The 21,231-nt window shown below is 40.8% G+C and overlaps 3 protein-coding genes across 3 annotated transcripts; 1 reads left to right on the top strand and 2 right to left on the bottom strand.

The window, feature by feature from the left end:
- The first annotated feature begins 301 nt into the window (after positions 1 to 301).
- On the top strand, positions 302 to 3,676 carry aamdc (adipogenesis associated, Mth938 domain containing). The gene is made up of 4 exons (XM_070829336.1): positions 302 to 361; positions 1,382 to 1,550; positions 1,810 to 1,905; positions 3,076 to 3,676. Exons 2-4 carry the CDS (start codon positions 1,419 to 1,421, stop codon positions 3,214 to 3,216), a joined length of 369 nt encoding a protein of 122 aa, XP_070685437.1. The 5' UTR covers positions 302 to 361; positions 1,382 to 1,418; the 3' UTR covers positions 3,217 to 3,676.
- Positions 3,677 to 3,817: 141 nt separating this feature from the next.
- On the bottom strand, positions 3,818 to 15,976 carry ints4 (integrator complex subunit 4). The gene is made up of 24 exons (XM_070829335.1): positions 15,881 to 15,976; positions 14,654 to 14,848; positions 14,377 to 14,494; positions 13,616 to 13,722; positions 13,359 to 13,473; positions 12,982 to 13,067; positions 12,818 to 12,868; positions 12,493 to 12,581; positions 11,798 to 11,918; positions 11,315 to 11,386; positions 11,044 to 11,218; positions 10,352 to 10,557; positions 9,418 to 9,560; positions 8,793 to 8,908; positions 8,218 to 8,351; positions 7,750 to 7,904; positions 7,254 to 7,347; positions 7,034 to 7,114; positions 6,823 to 6,953; positions 6,662 to 6,721; positions 6,074 to 6,233; positions 5,742 to 5,885; positions 4,447 to 4,567; positions 3,818 to 4,278 (listed from the first exon to the last, which is right to left on the bottom strand). Exons 1-24 carry the CDS (start codon positions 15,932 to 15,934, stop codon positions 4,088 to 4,090), a joined length of 2,919 nt encoding a protein of 972 aa, XP_070685436.1. The 5' UTR covers positions 15,935 to 15,976; the 3' UTR covers positions 3,818 to 4,087.
- A 1,744-nt stretch (positions 15,977 to 17,720) lies between these two features.
- LOC139200086 (uncharacterized) lies at positions 17,721 to 19,854 on the bottom strand. Its single transcript, XM_070829316.1, has 3 exons — positions 19,795 to 19,854; positions 18,788 to 19,274; positions 17,721 to 18,063 (listed from the first exon to the last, which is right to left on the bottom strand). Exons 1-3 carry the CDS (start codon positions 19,850 to 19,852, stop codon positions 17,721 to 17,723), a joined length of 888 nt encoding a protein of 295 aa, XP_070685417.1. The 5' UTR covers positions 19,853 to 19,854.
- Between the last annotated feature and the right edge of the window lie 1,377 nt (positions 19,855 to 21,231).

Raw genomic sequence — 21,231 nt, 5'->3', positions numbered from 1 at the left:
TGCTGAAGACATAATGTCATGGCTGGGTAGATATTGCACTGTTAAAGGCCAGGCTACCAAGGTAAAAGACGAAGATGGCATTTGGAACTGCGCCTGGAGGGTTTTTATTTTTTTCAGACTAATTCTTTTAACCACAGTAACATAGTTCCATCTGTTTTCATATCTTGGTAAACTATATCTAAGGTCATTAACCACTGAGATGAGGCTGAGTTGTTTATTTTTTTGGTGGCGATGAGACAGAAGAGCTTGTAAATATCTGCCATGTGAAGTCAGTGTGTGAAACTCAGTGGTGTTTCCCTTTAACTACAGGAGGAGGAATAATTTCAGGGGTGTGTTTGCAGCCTGTTGACACAGAGAAAAGGTAAGTAGCAGAACGAGCTTCAGCCTCATAAGTTCCTGTCATAGTTTAACGCACAGAGCAACATTGCAACGTTATTTCTAAGTGGTGTCAAACTGTTGAGGTTTATTAATGCGACGACAGACATGATTTTTTGATGGCACTGGTGTGTCGCGTGAGCCAGTCTGTGTCTGTGGCCAGAACAAAAATAGCTCCCAGTCAGGTCCTATGAATAACAAGTGGCAGCTGACGAGCTGCAATTTTTATCTCAACTTTGCTGCAAGTTACAAACCTCGAATGCTTCAACATGCAATTAAGGAATATGTGTGTTTTTTTTAACCCACTTTTCACTCCTGTGGCATTAAAAACAACAGCATATTAAATAGTTTAGGATTTTTTTTGAAGTGGGGCTGTATGAGGTACCAATGTCAGTGTGTTTCCTACAGTAGATGTTGTTCCCCCCCAGTTTTACTGCTTTACCTGACTGTCAGACAGCCGCTTCTGATGCCACCACACCCCACTGACAAAAACAGTGACTTTACCTCACAGAACATGGAAGCTGCTATGAAACCTCATGTCCGCCATATTGGGGAGGTCAAGATCCGCTAGTGTGTGTGTTAACCGATGCAGACTTCACAACAAAATCAAGTGCAAAGTTTGCATTGATTGATTGATTTTATTTTATTTCATACATGTAATAAAAAAAAAATTAAACAAACACACAAAAAATGACAAAGAATTTCATCCATTAACACATAACATGCACGAAAAGGAGCAGGAGGAAGTGTATACTGGTTATATGTTGGAATCTTTAATCTGTTTATATATCTCCTGTCTTTTTCTATTCATCAGTTTTATCTCTTTTGCCCCTAGTAACTGAATTTAATTCCAGGATATAACCAATATCTTGACCTCCCTAACATGGCGGCTACATGAATGGATGTGGTATCTTTGTTTCTATAGTTATGGCCTTGCTTACTTACCCATAAAACTATTTAATCTTAGCTGTAACAGTATTTAATGACTTGTTCACAATCTGCACAGAGTCGTCATCTACCTCTGCGTCGTCTCCTCACATAAGATGTCCTCTCCAGAGATCGCCTCTCTCTCCTGGGGCCACATGAAGGTGAAGGGATGCTCCTCCAGCTACAAGGACTGTAAAGTCTGGCCTGGAGGTAGCCGGGCCTGGGACTGGAGAGAGACCGGGACTGATGTGAGTGGAGCCACAATCATAATGCCCACATCATACGCACACACATACAGTGATGGATAGAATAGTCAAAACCTAAGTAATGTAAAAGTATAATTACCCCCATTAAAAAAGGGTAAAAATCACCCTTTGAGAAACAATCTCAAGTAAAAATGAAGAAGTGCCTCGTTAATAAATAATTATTTTTCATTTTAATATGCACTTGAGAAAAGCTAATATCTTTTGTTTCATTTATTTCATTATTTTGTTTCTCCCACTGCAGCATTTCCCAGGAGTACAGCCTGCTGATCTGGAGGAGGTGCTGAAGAAGGGAATAGACTTGCTGGTCATTGGCAGAGGCATGAGTGAAGCTCTGCAGGTAAAAACAGACCTACTAAAGTCTAGTTTAGTTTATTCAGAGGGAAAAGTTTACGAATTCAACCTCAATGAGTGTGTGTGTATATATATGTTTCCCCCTAATTAAAAAGTTTTTAGTTTATGTTTTTAGTTATTAACAAGCTTAAGCATTATTTATTTGGGATATTTGTTAAATAAAAGGAGATATTAATTGATTATTGTGTCAACTAAGTTACAGACAAACACTGTCAAATGCCTGAAATCAAAATGGCTGCCTCCAACCAAGCACCAAATTGCATTTTTGAGAAAGATTTTCTTAAACTATTACAGTAGTAATTAAGTGAAATACAATTACACATAATCTAATAATGATATTGGAGTAATACTGTTGACATGCCTTAAGTTCTTCCTTGACTCTGACAGAAAAGGCAGAAAGAACAAAGCTTACAGCCTTCTGAGTGTCTTAATATCATGAGGAGCAGGTCATGTGGGACACACATAAAATGTATTATTTGATATATTGACACAAATCTTATCCTATTAATTAAGATAAGAAGATGATGATATTATAGATATTATAAAAAGAAATTGTAAATGTGTTCATTTGTGATTAAAAGGACAGGGACAAAATGTGGATTTTACTTATATTTAGCTGTTTTTGAAATAACAAATGGCTGCTTCTACAATAAATAATGATTTTTATTTATGAAAACATGATCAACTGTCAACATACAAATATTTTTTGGAACTATTATAAAAAACAGGGACGTAAGAAGTCCCTAAATTATATAATGACCCAGAACACATTCATGAAATCAGGGCGGGAAGATGAGGATACAAGAGTTGTAATTCATGTTCATGTGTTGTATTATTTCTTTTTTTGTGTGCATGTGTAGGAATAATAGGGACTTTTTTGCGATTACATTTGGTTTAAACCTGCCATGACAGGCTGTGTAGGCAAAAGGAACGAGACCAAAATCATATTTGAGGTTTTGTCTGTGCACACAGGAGGCGTCGGGTGAGCCCATGTAAAGAGCTGCATCTGATGCGTTCAAGTACATACACAGTCCCCGTAGTAAACCTAATCTCTGTTTTGGGTTGTTTTCCATCAGGAGACCGTTAGATGGACGATTAAAACTCTTTCTGTGGTGACGCGCTGTAAGTCTGTCTGTGCCGTCGTCCCGTCTCTCAGGTTCCTTCCTCCACTCTGGACTTTGTAAAGCAGAAAGGTGTCGATGTCACAGTCCTGCAGACGGAGAAGGCTGTCGCTGAATACAACAAACTGGCTAACCAGGGCGCCAAGGTGGGAGGAGTCTTCCACTCCACCTGTTGATGCTGTTGTCTGCTCCAGCTGAGATGACCGACAACAAGAAGGGTGACAGCCTCTAGAGCACCATTGCCCACAGCCTCTGTTTTGCTATATGCATAGCTGGCTAGCTCTTCCAGCTCTCAGCTTTTCTCAGCAGGACTGCAGACCACCGATTTAGGGTAAGATCGAATCAACTTAATGTTGAATTTGAAGTAGCCCTTATTCCAGCCCAGGTGTGGCTACCTGTGCTGTAGAAGAGTGCTGGCAGCTTTAGAGAGTCAATAGAAATGTGCATAAATCAGTGAATTTGTAGAGAAAATGACTTCAGAAGGTCTTTGTGTATTTGACTCCAGCTGCTTTTACACATCAAATCAACTGGGAGGAACTCAGTTCATCAGTGATATAATTTCAAATGTTAAGGGTACAAACTGAAGATGACGTACATTTGACTTTGGAGGTCAGTTTTGAGAGAAGTAAATGAATGTGCAGTCCATTTATTTTCATAATTAAAATGTATTCTGCTTGTTTGCTACACAAAATAAAACTACGCAATCAATCATTAAATCACATGGGTTTGTATTTATCAGAAAGGGTTTAGTAAAGTACAAAAATATTCCCTGTACAACGTGACACAACATGACACAACATGACACAACATGAGGAAAACTTAACCATAAATTATTTTAGGCATGCCAGAAAATTCAAGCAATTGAATTGAAGAGAAAGCAAAATGGTTCCACCTCTGTACAGTTTTGAATTAGGTCAGTCTTTGAATGTTAACATGAGCTCCTCTCTTCATCCTCTTTCAGTCCTGATCAAGGCAAAAAAACAAACAAACAAACAGAAAGCTGAAGTGGAAGTTGAAGTCTTGTCTGTATTGTCTTTAGGAGCTGAGTTAGCGGCGGGCAGGTTTGGGCATGATGTAGACTTTGACGGGCTTGCTGAATGGAATGGTTCCCTCTACGGCGGTCTCTGGTGGCGGGAGGCCGTCGATGCTGTCGCTCCATGCCAATTTAGAGGGGGAGGTGAGGGAGGTTGAGGAGGAGCTGTAGGCCAGGAGGAGGCGCACCTCGATCTGAGACGGCTCTGAGAGACAGAAGTGAACAAAGTCAAGCTGAAGACACTGATGATGATGATGAAGTTGAGAGTGTATCTGTCTCATCTAGATCCACTTACAGTACACTTGAGGTAGCCAAGCATTGTACTGTACTGTGTTACTAAAGCAGAAACACGAGCTGTGATTATTCTACTGACCTGTCCACGCGGTGTGTGAGAGGTAAACCTGTGTGATGAGTCTGTGTCTGTCAGGGCCAGGCTTTCTGAAGTCTCCAGGTTTAGGATGGATCACATGACTCTGGCCGTCTGGGTACAGGACCTGCACAGACACAAGGCGTTCAAATCCACAGCGCACGAGCGAGCAGTTAAACCTAAAGGATAATTCAGGTATTTTTAAACCTGGGTCCTATTTTTACATATTTTGGGGTAATTTTACCTCACAGAATGCTTTTTCTCAGCAGTACAACTACTCCTGTGTTCTGCAAGGTAAAATTACTGTTTTTGTCAGTGGAGTCTGGTGGCTTTGAACTAAACGATATAACGGCTGTTTTCTAGTGAAACAACGAGGATCTTCCAGGTCTCTCTCTGTAGGGATCCTTTCTGTAATGTTGTCAGACACTTAGAATAACAACCTGAGTCAGTGGCTAAAACGAGCACTTTTACTGGACCTACTGTGATCAGGTGCAGTTGCTCCTACGCTGTTGAGGCTGACGCAATCTACTGGACAACTCAGAATCTTTGTACATATTGGTCATTTAGACATCAAAATATTTAGAAATAGAACCCAGGTTCAAGGACAAAAATAGATGAACATGTGGGTGTTAATGTGTCTGCAGCAAAAATAAGAATCTAGTCAGGGACAGTCCCCCCCCCCCTCTTCAGTACAGTTTATGGTTTTCCACAGAATTTAGAAGGAGACAGCTTTGATAAGTCCTTAAATCCAGAATTGAACGCTCCTAATTTCCCCTGGGGACAAAACCACATTGATCAGTCCACAGTAGAGCAAAGCTAAAATGTTGCCTTAGCTTCAGTAAACGTCCACAGTTTGCATAAATAAAATACAAACTGTGAATCACAGTCTGAACTACTCTGTGCTAACTGGCAGCTTTGAAAGTAAACTGATCCTGGTTTTTCAAGTGCTGAGCTCACTGATGTTTTTAACAGATGGGGGTGAAAAACGGTTCGGTGCTGCAGGCCATGTGTACTCCTAAGGCAGAGAGGGAGGGAGCAGCAAAGTTAAACCCCACAACAAAGGTTGAATCTCACATGTAAAGACTGTTTTATACCATCTCTGTATAGCAACTACTTTTTAAAATTAATTTCAACATTATTCCAAAAATAACATGATCTGAAACTGTCAAGCTCAGTTGATTATTCTTCAGGTAAAAGTACCAACTTGAACAACCAACATCGCTGTAATTCTTAAAAGCTTAAAGTATTGAACAGCTTTCCTTTTGTCTACAAAGACCATTTCATTAGTACGTCAAACTGACCTGTACTTTCACAGTGTTCTGGGGATCCTGGACGTGTTCTAGCGTTGCATCAATGTCTAGCGCCACCACCAGGCCAGTCGTGAACCTCAGCGGGTTGTCAGACTCCCCCGTCGGCTCGATGATGGTGGCCGTCGCCCGATGGATCTGTCAACCAAAAGCAATCAAGCTGTTCATCAGTGCTATTCGGTAGAAAAACATGTTTTGTGTGCAGAAATGCCTTTATGTTCTCAACAACTCCCAATTCAAACTCATGCCAAGTTGTATTTGCAAATGCACACTTGTGTGGTGGTGGTGGTCACACTCTCCTTCCTCCACCGACTTATTTATTCTACCTGTTCAGGCAGTATGAGCTGCAGCATGCCGCTCTGTCTCAGGGTGGTCTGGAGGATCTTCACCAGCTCCACTGGTTTACAGGACGACAGCCGGGGCATCAGCTCCAAAAGCTTATCCACAAAACTGTCCTGGAGGTGGGGCAGCTCTGTCAGGAACAACCTGAGCATTGCAGACAAGAAGAAATGGTGAGAGGAGAGCATTCGGACACTTTCCACAAAAGCCTTTCCTCTAGACTAACTGCTTGTGATGGTGTACATTTTATATGAAATGTTCCTTTCAGTCAATCAGTTATTCTTTATTTATACAGCGTCAATTCATAACTCAAGATGCTTTCCATGAAGAGCAGGTCTAGAACAAACTCTCCTTTAACATTATTATCTTTGATATCATATCCATAATGTTAGCAGAGGGGTGGATGTAATTGTGGAAGCTGAAGTTTCAGGAGATTTTTCTTTTGGGGAACTCTTCAATGACCAGAGAGCTTCAACGTTATTGTAGATTGTCTTGTGTTTCTTTCATATCTTGTTTTAAATGAAACCTTGAATGTCATAAAAGTTATTTGAAGGACAATCAGATAAAGATCTCACCTCTGAAAAGACTCAATGTCCTGCAAAAACTTCTCACAGCTGCTGATGAGGGGATCCAACCTGAAGAGAAATGACCAACTAAGAAATGCCTGCACACAGATGTGGTCCACATGAAGTCTTGAATAGAGTGTGTGTGTGTGTGTGTGTGTGTGTGTACTGACCCTTGCCTGGTGCGAGCAGTCAGGACGAGCTGCAGAGCTTTGGCCTGCAGGCGAACATGGTGTATTGTGGCCACTTGTCTGCTTTCTAAGCCGCTGTACAGAAACTCCAACTTGTAGGTTTCCTCTAAGATCTGCAAACAAAACCACACATTTACAGACAAGAATCCCCCTGAACAGGTGTGTTAATACTATTATGTGCTTGTGTGCGGACCTGTTGAGCTGCCGCTGTTGCCATGACGTTTTGTTTGAGGCAGAGAGGTACAGCCATCGTCCACAGCTTCTCCTGCAGAGCCTGAAGAAACAAGACAAGATCCTTACTTTTGAAACCTGTTCTACCTCCTTAAACTCACATTTTATACTTAAAATTAATACTTAAAACAAGTAACACCACAATAATAATAACAGTCGAATAAGCAAAAGCACACACAGACCTTCATGAGCAGCAGCTGGCAGCGCAGATACGTAGCACAGAAATCAGCAGCTCCAGCGAGCTCCGTCTGCAGCTCCCCCAACCGCCGCAAGTCTCTGTGAGACACACACACACACACACACACACATACAAGGAAAAGGACATTAACACACTCCTCCTCATCCGGCAAACAAAAAGTCACCAGCTCAATTCAAACAAAATGATCTGAAAGCCCAATTTATCTGGTTAAATGTTAAGTGGTTAATCACATAAAACAGTGTGTTTTGCACACTTTACTGTAGTTTCCCTGGAGACCAATACTTTTTAAAATATATACATTAGTGTCTATGATTTGAAAAGCAGAAATACCCCTTGGATGGACAAAATTAAACTTGAGACAATTATGAAGCTACTACTTTTTTTTTTTTTTTTACAAAGTGGTAATTGTTCTTCAGGAAAGTGGGACGCCTGTGTCATACTATATTTATGTGTGTGTGTGTGTGTGTGTGTGTATGTACCGTATGGTGAAGTCCAGCAGGTCCCGGGCTCCAGGTGCTTCCAGGTTCTGGATGGTGCTGACCCTGTTCAGACTCTGTTGAAGGAAGAGCTGAGCCGACTCCACCGAACCTGAACCGCAACGCGAGTCCACCAGGTCCAGACCGTTGCCTGGCAACTAGAAGACAGGAGAGTAGTTACAGGCGGGACAGTGAAGGTCCCCACTGACCTGTGTACGCCTTTATTTTCTGGCATTGATTAGTGTTGTTATTGATTGATCTATTTATTTTGTCTGTGAGCCAAATTGTAAATTCGGGGACACTGAAGCTTAACCCAACTCTCTGCTTTTCCAAGGACCTCTGCATGTTGACTGGTTCCAATTTTGAACCCAAAAACTCAAACTGGAAACTGATCAAAGGTCAAAATGTGGCTCATGGCATCTTCATCTTCTGTACTACTACTCTTCAGTACTACAGTATTTCAGCTCTCACTCTGAGTGGCGGTACGAGGTGTGACAGACTGTCCCTCAGGTAGGCGTAGTGTCTGAAGGTGTGGTCGGAGAACAGTGCCGGCATGGTGGGACACGACTTGGCAGCGTTGAACACCAACACCAGCACCGCGATGTCTGAGATCAACAACCAGAGTCAAGAAAGAAAACAACTCCAGAGCAGCAGAGGAGCAGCTGTTTTCCCTCTGAGACATGAACTGCACCAAACAACCCAGAACCACACTGGCTGCAGGGAGTCATTTAAAATGCTGGTGGCTTCAAATGGCAGAAATTGATGTAAAAATCTGAATATCCAGAAATTAATAAACTGTGCAGTGGGTGAATGAGCTGTTTTCTACAAAAAGGGAGAAATGCTGACCGTTTTTTAGGCTGTAAAACTTGTGTAATGTAATGGTCTTGTTTGGTTAATTATCTGCATTTTGAGTTCCTAACAGTTCTTTAACATTTTCATTAAGTATTAGAAATAATCTTATTCTACTCTCTTATTGATTAAATAACAGGAGACTTTTTTTTCCAAATAACACTGGACAGACATTCAGTATCTAGGATGAAGGATACAGGCCGGATCATCCATGTCGGGCTCTGGTGTGTCGAAGTATGGGTGTGTGCTGAGCAGTTCAGGGACCAGCGGCAACACCAGTGTTGGGTGACGGGAACCCAGGAACTTCAGACACCTGAAGGGCACAGACATCAGTCATCAGTGGACTCTTTCTAAAACACCACACCAGATTACTGCTTTGATGAGGGCAGAGAGTTGTTTGGCAGGGGTGAAGACCACAGATTGTTTTCATAAAGAGTGCTGTGATATACCAACTATTCTTCCCTCCTCTAAGACAGTCAACTGAATATCTTTGGGTTGTGGACAAAACGAGACATTTAAGAACGACACCTTGGGCTTTGGAAAACACTGGTCGCCATTTTTCACACAAACAAACCAAATAATGAAAAGATTAATCATGAAAATAATCACCAGCTTATTGACTATGAACTATTCACTTCAATGTTGACATGAAAACATAAGTAAAAAATGTAATAAATGTAAATGCACCCTCAGCACATCCTTAAGGCACCTTAAGGTGCCACAGCATCTGGTCCTGACCCCGAACTTGTCAAAATGTCTTCACTCAGGTCTAAAAATGAAACCACTTCTCACCAGAATGGCCAAACACACACAGAGTCTTACTTCCAGATAGAGTTGCGGTCGGTGGGATACTTGTTGAGGTTCTTCAGCAGCTCCAGCAGAGCCAGCTGGATACACTCTTTAGTGGAGACGTTGGTGTAACAGATTAATTCATGCAGAGCTTCTCTGATGTCCCGAGACGAGTCCTAACGAAACAAGAACACACGTGTTGACACAATAGTACATTTAAGTCAGGGCTGGGTGATATGGACAATAATTATTGCAATTAGTGTGAAATCATTGTTTCTTTTCAGTTTGAATGCTGATTTTTGCCCTTTAGGGAAATTAGATGGTTAATTGTGGTTTAAATAATTTCTTTTATATTAATTATCATCAAAATATCCTAAATGTTATCCTTTTATTTTGTTATTGTCATCCATGGTGGTTATTTATACAAGAACACAATTAAAATGATCAGGAAATAAACGATTGTGTTTTCATGTAAATATTTGCTTTGATTAAAATTTAAAAAATCTTGGCATTAGTAGTTATAACTATATACTCATACTCATTCTACTCATAATCCCCTCTATTTAATATTTATTTGAAAATAACAAATTTCTCGCACTGACTGCATGTGAAAACGTCATGATAACCTCATAATTAACCTTTGCCTAGTAGCCATTTTTACCGAGTTGAGTTTGAACACATCACAATGTATCTCAATGACACTTAATAAGAGCAGCTCAGTGCCATTAAACAGAGGAAGAAGATAAGAGAACTGAATCTTCTTCTTCTATTTAATGGCACATGGCGGCTCCCTCTCCCAGTGTATGGGTGCTTTATTTACATCAAACATTTGTCATTATTTCTATGGAGGAAATTTATATTGTTATTGTTTTATTGCCCAGCTCTAATTTAAGGTTTTAGAGATAGATTAGACTAGTGTGTGTGTGTGTGTGTGTGTGTGTGTGTGTGTGTGTGTGTGTGTGTGTACCTCCAACACAGCCAGCACAGTGTCCAGCTGGTCCTCTCTCAGTGTAATATGGGTAGAGATCTCTCTAAGCACATGGATCGACTGCAGCCTCACTTCCTCGATCTCGTCGTTGAACATGTCGACCAGGAAGTCCAGACACTTCTCGGCAAAGCTGGGAGACGATCGAGCCAGCTGGCACAACGCCTCCACTGCCGCAATACGGACCTCTGAAATAATATTAAACAGAATATTAACACCTCGAGTCAGAGAGCGTTGAATTAAAGAAAATGAATAAAGCTAATCCTCTAGAGGCGATGGAGAGTAAATAACACTGTCTGACTTTCTTAGTTGATAGATTTTTATTTGTAAATGTTCATATTTGCGGACACTAAAAACTCATGATATTATGACGTGATGTGATGTGGTAAAATTTAAAATAGTCTTTTTTTTGGGGACATGTAAACAGTTTCAGTGGGAATATTCACTCAAAACCTCACTTTGGCAACAAAAATGACTCACAAAGTCTCAGATAGATTCAAACGTTTTGCTGCTTCCCTGATTAAAAATCAAGAAAATCATCATCATTATTATTATTATTATACATCAAAATATGACATCAGGAACATCGTGAAGCTGCCTTTATGCTCCGTTTACATCTGGACGAAAAAGTCTTTGCTGGGAAACACAGATATGTTGCACCATGTTTCACGTACCGAACATCTCATCCTCCAGGCCGTGAACGAAGGCACCACAGGCCCCGGAGGCGATGAGGTTGACGGTGTTGGTGTCCAGCTTCTCCTTGGGGGCGTCGTCGGCCCACTTCCTGCCAGAGGAGAACTCTCCGGAAGTGAAGAGCTCCTTGGCTCGTTCATGGGCCGTACGTTTCCTCTGGACACAGGAAGGAGAAGGAGGGAAGGTTAAGTGAGTGGAGATGTGCTGGTTTACATTAGTAGAGTAATTCTGCTCACAGATGTAATTACTCACCCTGAGATCTGACATCAGCTTCTTATCCAAAGTTTGCTCCAGAAAGTATGGACTGACCAGCGGCATCAAACCCTGACATACAAGAGGAGATTCAACATATTTCACTTTTAAATGTTGTGTTTGGGTCTCAATCTATCTGTTAAAGTAATGTCTTTTTGTCATTCAGACACTGATGCTATAGTCAAACTTAAAACTAATTTTTTGGGCCCCACAAAGACTAGCTGGCACCGTGGCTATTTGGGATCCCAATAAAGAAAAAGATAAAGATAAAGGAGATGATTATTGAGCTATACTTTTACAGAGTATTCTTAATTAGGCAAAAAGACGCACATTTCATTTGTAACCTTATGCTGTAGTTTTTATATTAATCTGAGGGCATTCACTTCAGCGAACACTAAACGTTACAACATCTGGCCTTGTCAGATTGCTATAAAATAACTGTGTGAATACTGTGTGTGTGTGTGTGTCGTCCTGCTCACTCACCAAAGTTTTGGCTGCCTGCACTCGGACCATCCAGGAGCCATCACTGACCATGTGACTAATCTTCCCGAATACGTCATCAACCAGTCGGATCTCCTCATTGGACGACGGGATGGGCACAATGCTGATTGGACAGACAGAACGATGACGTACGAGTCAGACAAGGCCACTACAAAGTGGCTGCTTATTTTTGGTCGCCTTCAGCATTCAAGTAACGAGCAAACCACATCTAAATATCAGCTATCAACGTAACAAATATTATCAGCATCATGGGAAGCAGAATTTTTGATTTTTAAAGTCAGAGTCTGGATGAAGAAAACTTCAGCAGAGTCAATTCTTACAGACGTGAGTGGTTTCATTACACCTTCTGTCAGGGCACTGAGGCTGAGCAGTTATGACTCCCTCATGCTGTAAAAGTTGTAATGTTGTTGGTCCAGAAGGTGAAGCTGAATCCACAGCACAACTGACAGTAATGCTGCATTCACGTGGATTCAGGCAAACGGTAAGCAGCAAACCAGATATCATTTTAGTGGCTGAGAGCGGGACGTTTAGATCAGGTGAGGCTGGCAGAGTGTGCCAGCAACAGTAATGGTACACAGCATTGCCGTCTAAACTTACAACCAGAAGTTACGTAGTATTAGTACATCTAAGTGACTTATGCTGAATCCATGTGAACATAAATATCAGTGTCTTCTCACCTTTCTGGGTACAGCTGGCTGAGCACCCAAACCATCTGCACCGCTGCAGAGCGGACCTGCTCATAATCATCTGACAGCAACCTACAAGACTGCAAACACACACACACACAGGTTCATACATTTACAAGCACTGCAGCTGTGATTGCCTGCTGTGGCCACCACCATCAGACGATTAGTTACATCATTACAGTACAGCAGCACTCTGAATCCCTCATTTATTATTACTCTCTGCTGGAATACACAACAACTACTGTAAAACTCTACACGGAAGGTCTGTTGGATTTTCACTTTGGCAGGTTTTAGTAGAGGGAAACATTGTAGTTACCTGATCATAAATGATCTCGTGAATCTTCATTCCTCTCTCATGCAGCTGCAGCTGGAAAACAAACAAACAGCACACAGAATGAGCTGAGTTACATGGAAAGAACCATAACTGAAATAAGAGCAGACTGGGTTTTTTGCTTTGTGTGAGTGAGATGCTGGTCCTACCATGGCTTTGAGGGCTGCAGTGCGGACTCTGGGGTCCTGGTCTCCAAAGTAGTCACTGATGATACTCTGGACGTCCCTCACTCCTCCTGAAGCATCAAGCAGCATGTAAAAATGACAACACAACAGAAACATGACAACACTTCACACAGCAACTCCATGTTAAGATGTGATGTCGAAGATTTAAACACAGATTGTTTAACACAGTATGTAATTTCTGTTCTTGAAGACTGATTTTATAACTATCCTCTGTATTTCAAACATTTTAAAGCATTGAGGACACCTGATTTAGTTTAAGAGCATGCACGTGTCATATCTTAACGAAAGAAAAGTCAGAGTGACAGTCCAGCCATCTAAACGTACTGAGTGATGGCACAAACCTAATGATGCGCCCAGTGCATCATTGTCTTTAGTCAGAGGAGTGTCCACCATGCCGAGACATCCCAGGAGCTGCAGACACTTGTTCCTCACCCCGAAATATGTATCAGACAGGTGCTGACAGGAAGACAGGAAAAACACGGATGAACTTTGTTGCTTAATGCAGCAAATCCTGTTGAATCCATATAGTCTGTAAAAGACACTAATTGATGAGTACTGTGTGTGTGTGTGTGTGTGTGTGTGTGTGTGTGTGTGTCACCTTGCAGGCCACCTCTATGAGCCTCTGTCTGACTGTAGGACTCTCTGGAAGTTGTGTACCAATGACCAGCAGTGTGTCCAGCAGCTGGGCGAGAACCTGATGGGATTCTGCAGACAGAGAGAAACAGAACAGAGCAAACAGACACTTTAACTATCAAAAGTTTGTTTTTTTTGCAGGCCAAATATTCCTAATATATATATACACATATTTGTGTTAAAGTGGAAATAAGTGTTTTAGTGCTCTGCTAGAGATTACTCTGCAGTTCTCATTGCAGTTTCCACATCTCCCCTGGGGAGGTCACTGAGGACTTACAAAGCTTTTAATATCCATATTTTGAAATACGTTTTAACATAAATATAAATTAATTAGAAAACTAAAAGGGACAGATTGCCATTTTGACATCATTTCACAGAATCATGTGACACTTTTCATATAATTTTTCTAAATCCTACTCAACACGTTTCATTATATTGTGTGAAAACACAAGATACAGCTAAGTACATAGGGACAGTAATGCTGCTTAGCAACATTAATACACTTTTTGAATTATTCTGTCTCAACAAAAACAGTGTAGGCAGAGCCTGGTGTATATTTCAAGGAAATCCCTTCCCCCTATTTACTAAAAAATGTAGTAATGTGTAATCGTGGCTTGATGAGTGCAAAAGCAACTAAAAATGGAATGACAGAGAATCTAGTGTGCATCTGTGTGAATAAGCAAACAAAAGAAGCCAAGCTGCAGACTGTGTGTAAATGTCTCTTACTCTCATTGCCGAGTGTGTTAATGGCATCGTCTACAATGCAGTCGGGGGTGAAGCCCTGCGTTTTGGACAGCAGACCCAGCAGGGAGGCAATCTTCAGCCTCACAGAGTTATCTGTTTCCTGGAAGAGGACATCAGCAACAGCGTCAGATGTGTTTCGTATGAGAAACTTGGCGAAGACTCCACCAAGGGAACATAACTTTAAGAAGCTGTACGTGGTAAATAGTATATATAATAGTAAATAAACGGATTATTCTCACGTGACCCTGTGGTTCTTTACCTTGTAGTAATGCTCCAACAGAATCCTGACCACACCCTCCACGCTCTCCACCTCCACAGGCTTACGTGCAAACTGCAGCAGGTACTGCAGGGCATCAGTAGAGTTGGTGGCCTTACAGAGGTCAATGTGCAGAGCCGCAGACTTACTGGGTTTGGACAGACGCAGCTTTTTGGCTGGAGCTTCTTCATGGGGAATCTGTGAGAACACAACCGCCTGAGCTGAACATTATTTCAACAAAAGGCAGATGGCATCGTCGTCTCCCCTCAGGGTCTGTAAGCTCTCCTTCTCTCATTTATTCATGAGTGAACATTTTACAAACGAGGGGATGTTCTTCTACCAGCAGCCACTACTTTCTGTTCTTTGACTCCTAGGAGTCCAACCCTTGTACTGCTCATACAGTTTCTTGTAAAATTAAAGTCCTGGTACATTAAAAGCAACAACTAGATGGAGAACAAGAGGTGACATGATCACACATGTGTATGCATGATGGGTGATGATTGCACAGAGAAAACATGATGCAACAAAAAGAGACAATCTCACATTGTTCAATCCGTATAACTAAGTCACTCCTGGATAACAGCCCCAACACAAGGAGGTGCTTCCTCAGCATAAAACTCATATGATGGTATATATTATAATAACAAATTCACTGTAGTGTAAAGTTAATGTGACCTGCTGACAGGAAATCTGGGAAATAAATATTATAATTACAGTCGTTTGCAGGAAGCTAGAAACATGAAATGTTGCAGATATTTATTAAGGAATGATATTGACAGTAATGTTTAAATGTTGATCTGATCTGATTGACCTGTTTTATGTGTGAAGTGTGCCTGTCAGTACACACTGTGGAAAAAGGAAACCACTAACTAGCAAAACTTAAAGTTACAAACAACATCAACGACTGTCATTATGGCTATGAAGTTAGCTAGCTTAGCTAAGCTGTCATCCACTTAAAGTTAGCTAGCTAGCATTTAGTCACGTTCTCAGCCTGGTGTGTGTTGGAGTTTAGGATGATTTAGTAACTTGAGCGACAGACAGCAGCCCAACTTAGATTTACAGCTACCATCAAACAACAGTTATTTTTGTCTGTGTTGTGTCTGTCATCGGCTGGCTGTTGTTGAGTTAGCCATTAGCAGGAGCTAACAAGCTAATTAGCTCTCAAGCACAACCTTCGCCTTCCGTCCTGAGTTATGAGTCTGCGGCGACAAGACGGTTTTATGTGCTTACCTGTACAACTTTGGAAAACTCCTCATAAACTCGCTTTTTCAAATGTGCTGCCATATTTAGAGAAAGACACTTAGCGTTGCTTTCCTATCCGGCTGCTACATAAGAATTGTCCCCTTACACTTCCCGTAGCTACGGTAAGAAAAAGAAAACGCGTTTCGTAAATTAGCTTTGTTTGATTTATCGCCGTTGACCTTTACTACAATGACATTTCACTAAGTCAACACATATATGAAAATCAACAGAGGAACTTAAATATAAGTGGCCATATTCTAAATCAAGTGGTCTACCAGCGTCAGCCATGGTACTGGATTTAAAGGATAACTTCACAGTTTTTCCTCATTCTGTGTGAATGAATCCTGTGAATTTTGCCCCCCATCACCTTTAATCATATTACTTTAGAGGGGGATATCTTTTTGCACTCAGTCTGCACAGGAGGACCGATTACAGCAACTAATAACCCTTTCATGTGGACATGTCAGTGCTGTTTTAAGAGAAGACATATTTGACCATGTTGATCTGGAATACTGAGTTACCCTGAGACCTGGTTTAATTTTATCTGACCAAGAGTCAAAAGTATACAATGATGTGAATGTGACTTTGCTTTATATTTGCTTTAAATTCAGCTGGCATCACATGAATAGTAATTTATACACAAAAGAGGGGAAGCTGTTCAATTCAACAAACATAAGTGGAGAAAAATCGACAAACTTGAGGTGCATTGCCACCCAGCAGAGTAGTTGTGTTCTTTCTGCCTGTTTCTATGTGCAAATTAAACGAAAAAATCTTAAATTAATTCTTCATTAAAATACAGTATATGGTTTGCAAGCTATCATACACTACTCACAAAAAGTTAGGGATATTCGACTTTCAGGTGAAATATATGGAAAATGTAAAAAGTGAATGCTACAGTGATATTATATCATGAAAGTAGGGCATTTAAGTAGAAGCATGCACTGGTGATTTCTTCATCTTAAACAATGTATTTGAAGAAAATCTAACAACAGTGGTAGGTATACCACAACAAAAAATTTTCAGTGTCTCAATAAATTGGGATGTGGCCAAAGGACGTCCACTCCTCTCCTTTCTGTGACTCTTCCAGTCTCTGTATCACTGTTCCAACCTCCTGATGACACTCTGTGACCCTCTAAGCTCAGTGAACACCTCCGTCTGAGGACTTCCTGTTTGAAGCCTCCAGTGTTGAGGTGCTGCTGATCAACTGTTAGGTGTCGTCTTGGTCTCATGATGTCAGAATGTGAACAGCAGGATGAGGAGGACTGTTTAAATACCAATTCTAACTGAAGCAGGAAATGTATTGGTGGATTCATGGATCAAACCTGTTGTGAATGTTGCTGTTAAGCTTCTTGTTAGAGAACAGCAGCTGGTGCAGAAAGTACTGAGACACTGAACAGTTGGACATGTGCATTCAAAGGTTTAGAGAAGGTCACATTAAGTTCACCTGGAAAGGTTAGAATGCATTTTAGGTTCATCCTGAAGTTTCACCAGAAAGCTGAATATCCCTAACTTTTTGTGAGTAGTGTGTATGTAAATTTTGAGCTCTACTAATAAATAGAGCTTAAAGAAAAGACAACATGCATTTATGTGTTTCTCTTGGTTTACACCTTTATGGTTAATTTTAAAGTTTGATAAACATTTTTTGTGAAGAAAATAGAATATGATAGCACCCTGTTTTGGCATTACAACTTGAACTATAAATGGAAATCCAGCCAGTCCAAAACACATGAATTAGCCTGCTGTTGTTAGCTTAGCTTCATGTGTAAAATGTGAAAACACATCTGTAACTTGTCAAAAATAAGAACAGAACAGATACAGTGATCTACAGTCACTTAATTTCCTGGAGCTCAAAGCCAGCGGCAGATGTTTTGGCCCTCTCACGGTCTCCTCTCCATGTGAAGAATCCCACTATGAACACCATGACCGGCAGAGCCACACAGAGCACAATGCGGCTGATGGGCAGCTGGACTTTACAGTTTGTGGTGGCTGAAGGAATCAGATTTAGGTCAGTGGGAGGATTTTCAAACAAAAACCTGGACGTGAAGTCCTGAGACACCAACGTGCTGTTTTCGGAGGTTTTCACCTGACACCTCCACTTCCTGTTGTTGTCTTCCTTCAGGAGTCTTATGGTGAGAGTTGTGCTGCAGCGAGTGTGGTCAGTCAGCTTGAGCCTGTGCAGAGGGGAAATCATCAGAGAAACAGTGAACGGGAGAAGTCGGCTGATATTTAATATGCTGTAGTGAATAAATCCTATGAGAAGACCTGAACCATATTTCTGCACCCAAAGCCTGATTTATCTTCTTCCTCTGTGCTTAATTAGTGCCAATAAACTATTAAAAACATGTTCCTTCATTACCATAAACACACACACTGCAATGCTCTTTGACTCAGTCCCACACACTCTGCCCTGCTGCCTCTGATACTCACTACGGCACCAACTGTGGATTCATCCACTGCTGGAAATAGTCCTCAACTATTTCCTCCTGTTTTAGCAATTTCTGCTAAAAACTACCATAATTACTGAGCCTTTTTCGAAGATTGAACAATATATTGGTAAGTAATTTCCAAATGATTATGGAAGCTCATTTCCACCAGCAAAATAGTTGATGAATTATTAAAATTCTCATGGTAAATTACAATTTTGACCTTGTAAATCAAAATATGAATTCTTGCTTTGACCATTCCTACCTTTTTATCTGTTTATTGGCAGAATTGTAATTCAATAATTAATTAACTTTTTTAAATAAGTAGCTTTTTTTCTTTTTTCATGATTTTTATTAGTTTTAACAAATCAAACTAAAACCATGTTAGTAAATAAACAATCATCATCACGCTGGTTTAAAGGTTTAAAGGTAGCAGTGACTGTTATTGGAGAAGTGACAGAACGGTGAAAACCTGCTGTTTTGGGGCAGCGAGGTGCCATCCTCAGCCACCCAGCTCAGCATCAAGAAGCTGGAGTAAGAATTGCAGCTCCCTGTATCATAGAAAGTGAAGAGGACGCAGCTCAGGCTGAGGTTTCCTCCAGGCTGCAGGTCATTGATGGTGGACAGTGAAGTGATGGTGAGGAGAGAGAGGTAAACGTAAGCGATGGTTTTTCCATGGTTCATGCAGATGAAGGAGCCGGCGTCGTTGACCGTGAGGTCACGGAGGCTCAGGGAACAGTTGGATGTGACGGATAAGCGGCTGGACATGGGTGAGTCCGCCCTCACCCGCCCCTCGCTGACCACATCAGTGTTCTCGTAGAGTGTACTGAGTGAACTGGTTTGGTAGAAAGTCCATTTGATGGAGGAGCAGTATGGGGAATCCAGGTTGGTGCATGGCAGGAAGGCCTCATCTCCAAGTCTGTGGTACAAAAACGTTGCATCTTTTTCGCAACTCACACCTGGAAAAACAAAAGTCTCTGTGAATTACAGTGAGATTTGAACAAACCCTACAATCTAATATTCATTTATTCAATTACTTTTCATAATTTTACCTAAAACTGTCAAATGTTTTTAAATTTCACCTAATAAAGGAAATAAATAAATATTCTATCTCAAAAAAGCAAGCTCTGTTATTTCTAGATAAGAACAGATTCCGTTAAAATTAGAAAACAAAAGTTTGCTTCCATTTTTTTCCCACCTCAGATAGCTACAACAGTTAAATACTGCTTACAGAACACAGTAATGCATCAGTGTTACTCTAATAACGTTGTATAATATATTAGATATACAGTCGCAGTCACAGGGGTCATTTTTCTGCAGGATCAGCACTTTAACTTTTAATAATTTAAATACATTTACCTGATTATATTAATGTGCCTCTAGTAGTAAACCCTGAATGCCGGACATTTAGGTGTAATGGAATATTCTTATATGATTATATTAGCACTCTTACTCTAATCCTGATAAAATAAAGCGTACCTGTTAGAAGCAGACTGGTTAGCAGCAGAACTCTCATCAGGCTTTTGGTCCCCGTCATGTTTCCACCTCTGAAGCAGCTCTGTTTGTCTCTGTGCAGCTGCCGCTCTTTCTTTTCTCAACACTTCTGCATTTCCTGTCTTACCCTGAACTGAACAGGGCGCATACATCAGCTTACATCTGTTCTGTTATTATCAAACATCATATTAAAATTCATTATTATGCAATTAGACATGACCAAGTGCGTTCTGCTGGAGTACAGCATACAGCGTGTGTCGCTCAGTGGAGGACTTACACACACACACACACACACTGATGCAGCATTAAACCTGCTGTTCAACTGACAAATATTACATTCAATAGTAGATTATCTAATCATCAATACACCATTGGAACTTCATGCGTGAAACTTCCTTCTCGTCCTTGGAAACAGTAGTTTGGTAAAATAATTGAAGCTCAACTTACCAACTTTCTCCAGAGCTTTCAACGGCATCTCGTGGCAGTAAAGGCAGACGGTTATCGTCATTAAATGCAGGTGAAAGCTCTGAAATAAGCAAGTAAGTGGACCTTGAGCTAAGATTATATTGTCAAACCACTGTTACATCCAGCACAACTGAATAGCAACGCTCTGCTTCTGCATTGTTTTACATAGTATTACAAAAGCTGCCAACTTAAATTCATATTTGAAAAGGAAATGCAGATTATTTGTCTATTATTTTTGTCCTTTGAAAGGAAAGTATGACATTTTTATTCATCTAATGATTCCTTGTGATGTGTAAAGTTTGTCTTCTACTCTGCTCTAAAAGAAATTCCACAACCACCAACCCAAGATACTGACACTAATTTCTATAAAACTATTTAGATAGTTGGAACTGCAAACAAATTGAAGTAATTTGATTCTGCTGGCGGAAGAGGAAGCTTGTTATTTGCAGTTTAGATAAATGTATAAAATGGGTAAAACTCGATGCTCTAATCAGTGGACTGTCAGCTATGGCATCATTCCCCATCTCTCTCCTTTCATCTGGTGTTACATGACATAAAGATGCCAAAAACATTTCAAAACAGCATAATTGTAAGACCCACTAGTGCTACTACTGCTGATACAGAAAGTGAAAGACATTCATGAAAACTCAGAGCCTGCTGAGGATGCTGAGAGAAATGGAAACTATCCACCTGTTTATTGTCACCTAGAAGTGTCACTTTTTTTACAATCTATCCAAGGTGTGAAATACAAGTGTGCAATTCTTCTCTATTTGGTGGCTTTAAGGGGAAGTTTGCATGTGGCCAAACATGTGTCCACACGTGTCATTTCTGTGAAAGAAGGAAGAGAGGGCCTGATTTCGGCCTGTTTGTTTTGGGGCAATAACATCTTTCTAACCATGTTCTTCATGTCGTTTTATTGTATTTCACCACACAGCTCTGTTGGAATGAAAAACACAG

The sequence above is a fragment of the Pempheris klunzingeri genome, chromosome 4 (assembly GCF_042242105.1).
Source record: "Pempheris klunzingeri isolate RE-2024b chromosome 4, fPemKlu1.hap1, whole genome shotgun sequence".
Classification (NCBI taxonomy): domain Eukaryota; kingdom Metazoa; phylum Chordata; class Actinopteri; order Acropomatiformes; family Pempheridae; genus Pempheris; species Pempheris klunzingeri.
The sequence above is the reverse complement of the archived record's forward strand: the minus strand, read 5'-3'. Positions and strand labels throughout refer to the sequence as shown.

Coding starts and splice junctions, on each gene's coding strand:
- aamdc (XM_070829336.1), top strand. CDS start 1,419: ATGTCCTCTCCAGAGATCGCCTCTCTCTCCTGGGGCCACATGAAGGTG. Junction 1,551..1,809: donor GGAGAGAGACCGGGACTGAT/GTGAGTGGAGCC, acceptor CTCCCACTGCAG/CATTTCCCAGGAGTACAGCC. Junction 1,906..3,075: donor GCATGAGTGAAGCTCTGCAG/GTAAAAACAGAC, acceptor CCCGTCTCTCAG/GTTCCTTCCTCCACTCTGGA.
- ints4 (XM_070829335.1), bottom strand. CDS start 15,934: ATGGCAGCACATTTGAAAAAGCGAGTTTATGAGGAGTTTTCCAAAGTT. Junction 13,723..14,376: donor TAACACACTCGGCAATGAGA/GTAAGAGACATT, acceptor CTCTGTCTGCAG/AATCCCATCAGGTTCTCGCC. Junction 7,905..8,217: donor ACCTCGTACCGCCACTCAGA/GTGAGAGCTGAA, acceptor CCTGTCTTCTAG/TTGCCAGGCAACGGTCTGGA.
- LOC139200086 (XM_070829316.1), bottom strand. CDS start 19,852: ATGACGGGGACCAAAAGCCTGATGAGAGTTCTGCTGCTAACCAGTCTG. Junction 19,275..19,794: donor AACCAGTCTGCTTCTAACAG/GTACGCTTTATT, acceptor TTGTTTTTCCAG/GTGTGAGTTGCGAAAAAGAT. Junction 18,064..18,787: donor TCGCTGCCCCAAAACAGCAG/GTTTTCACCGTT, acceptor CCCTCTGCACAG/GCTCAAGCTGACTGACCACA.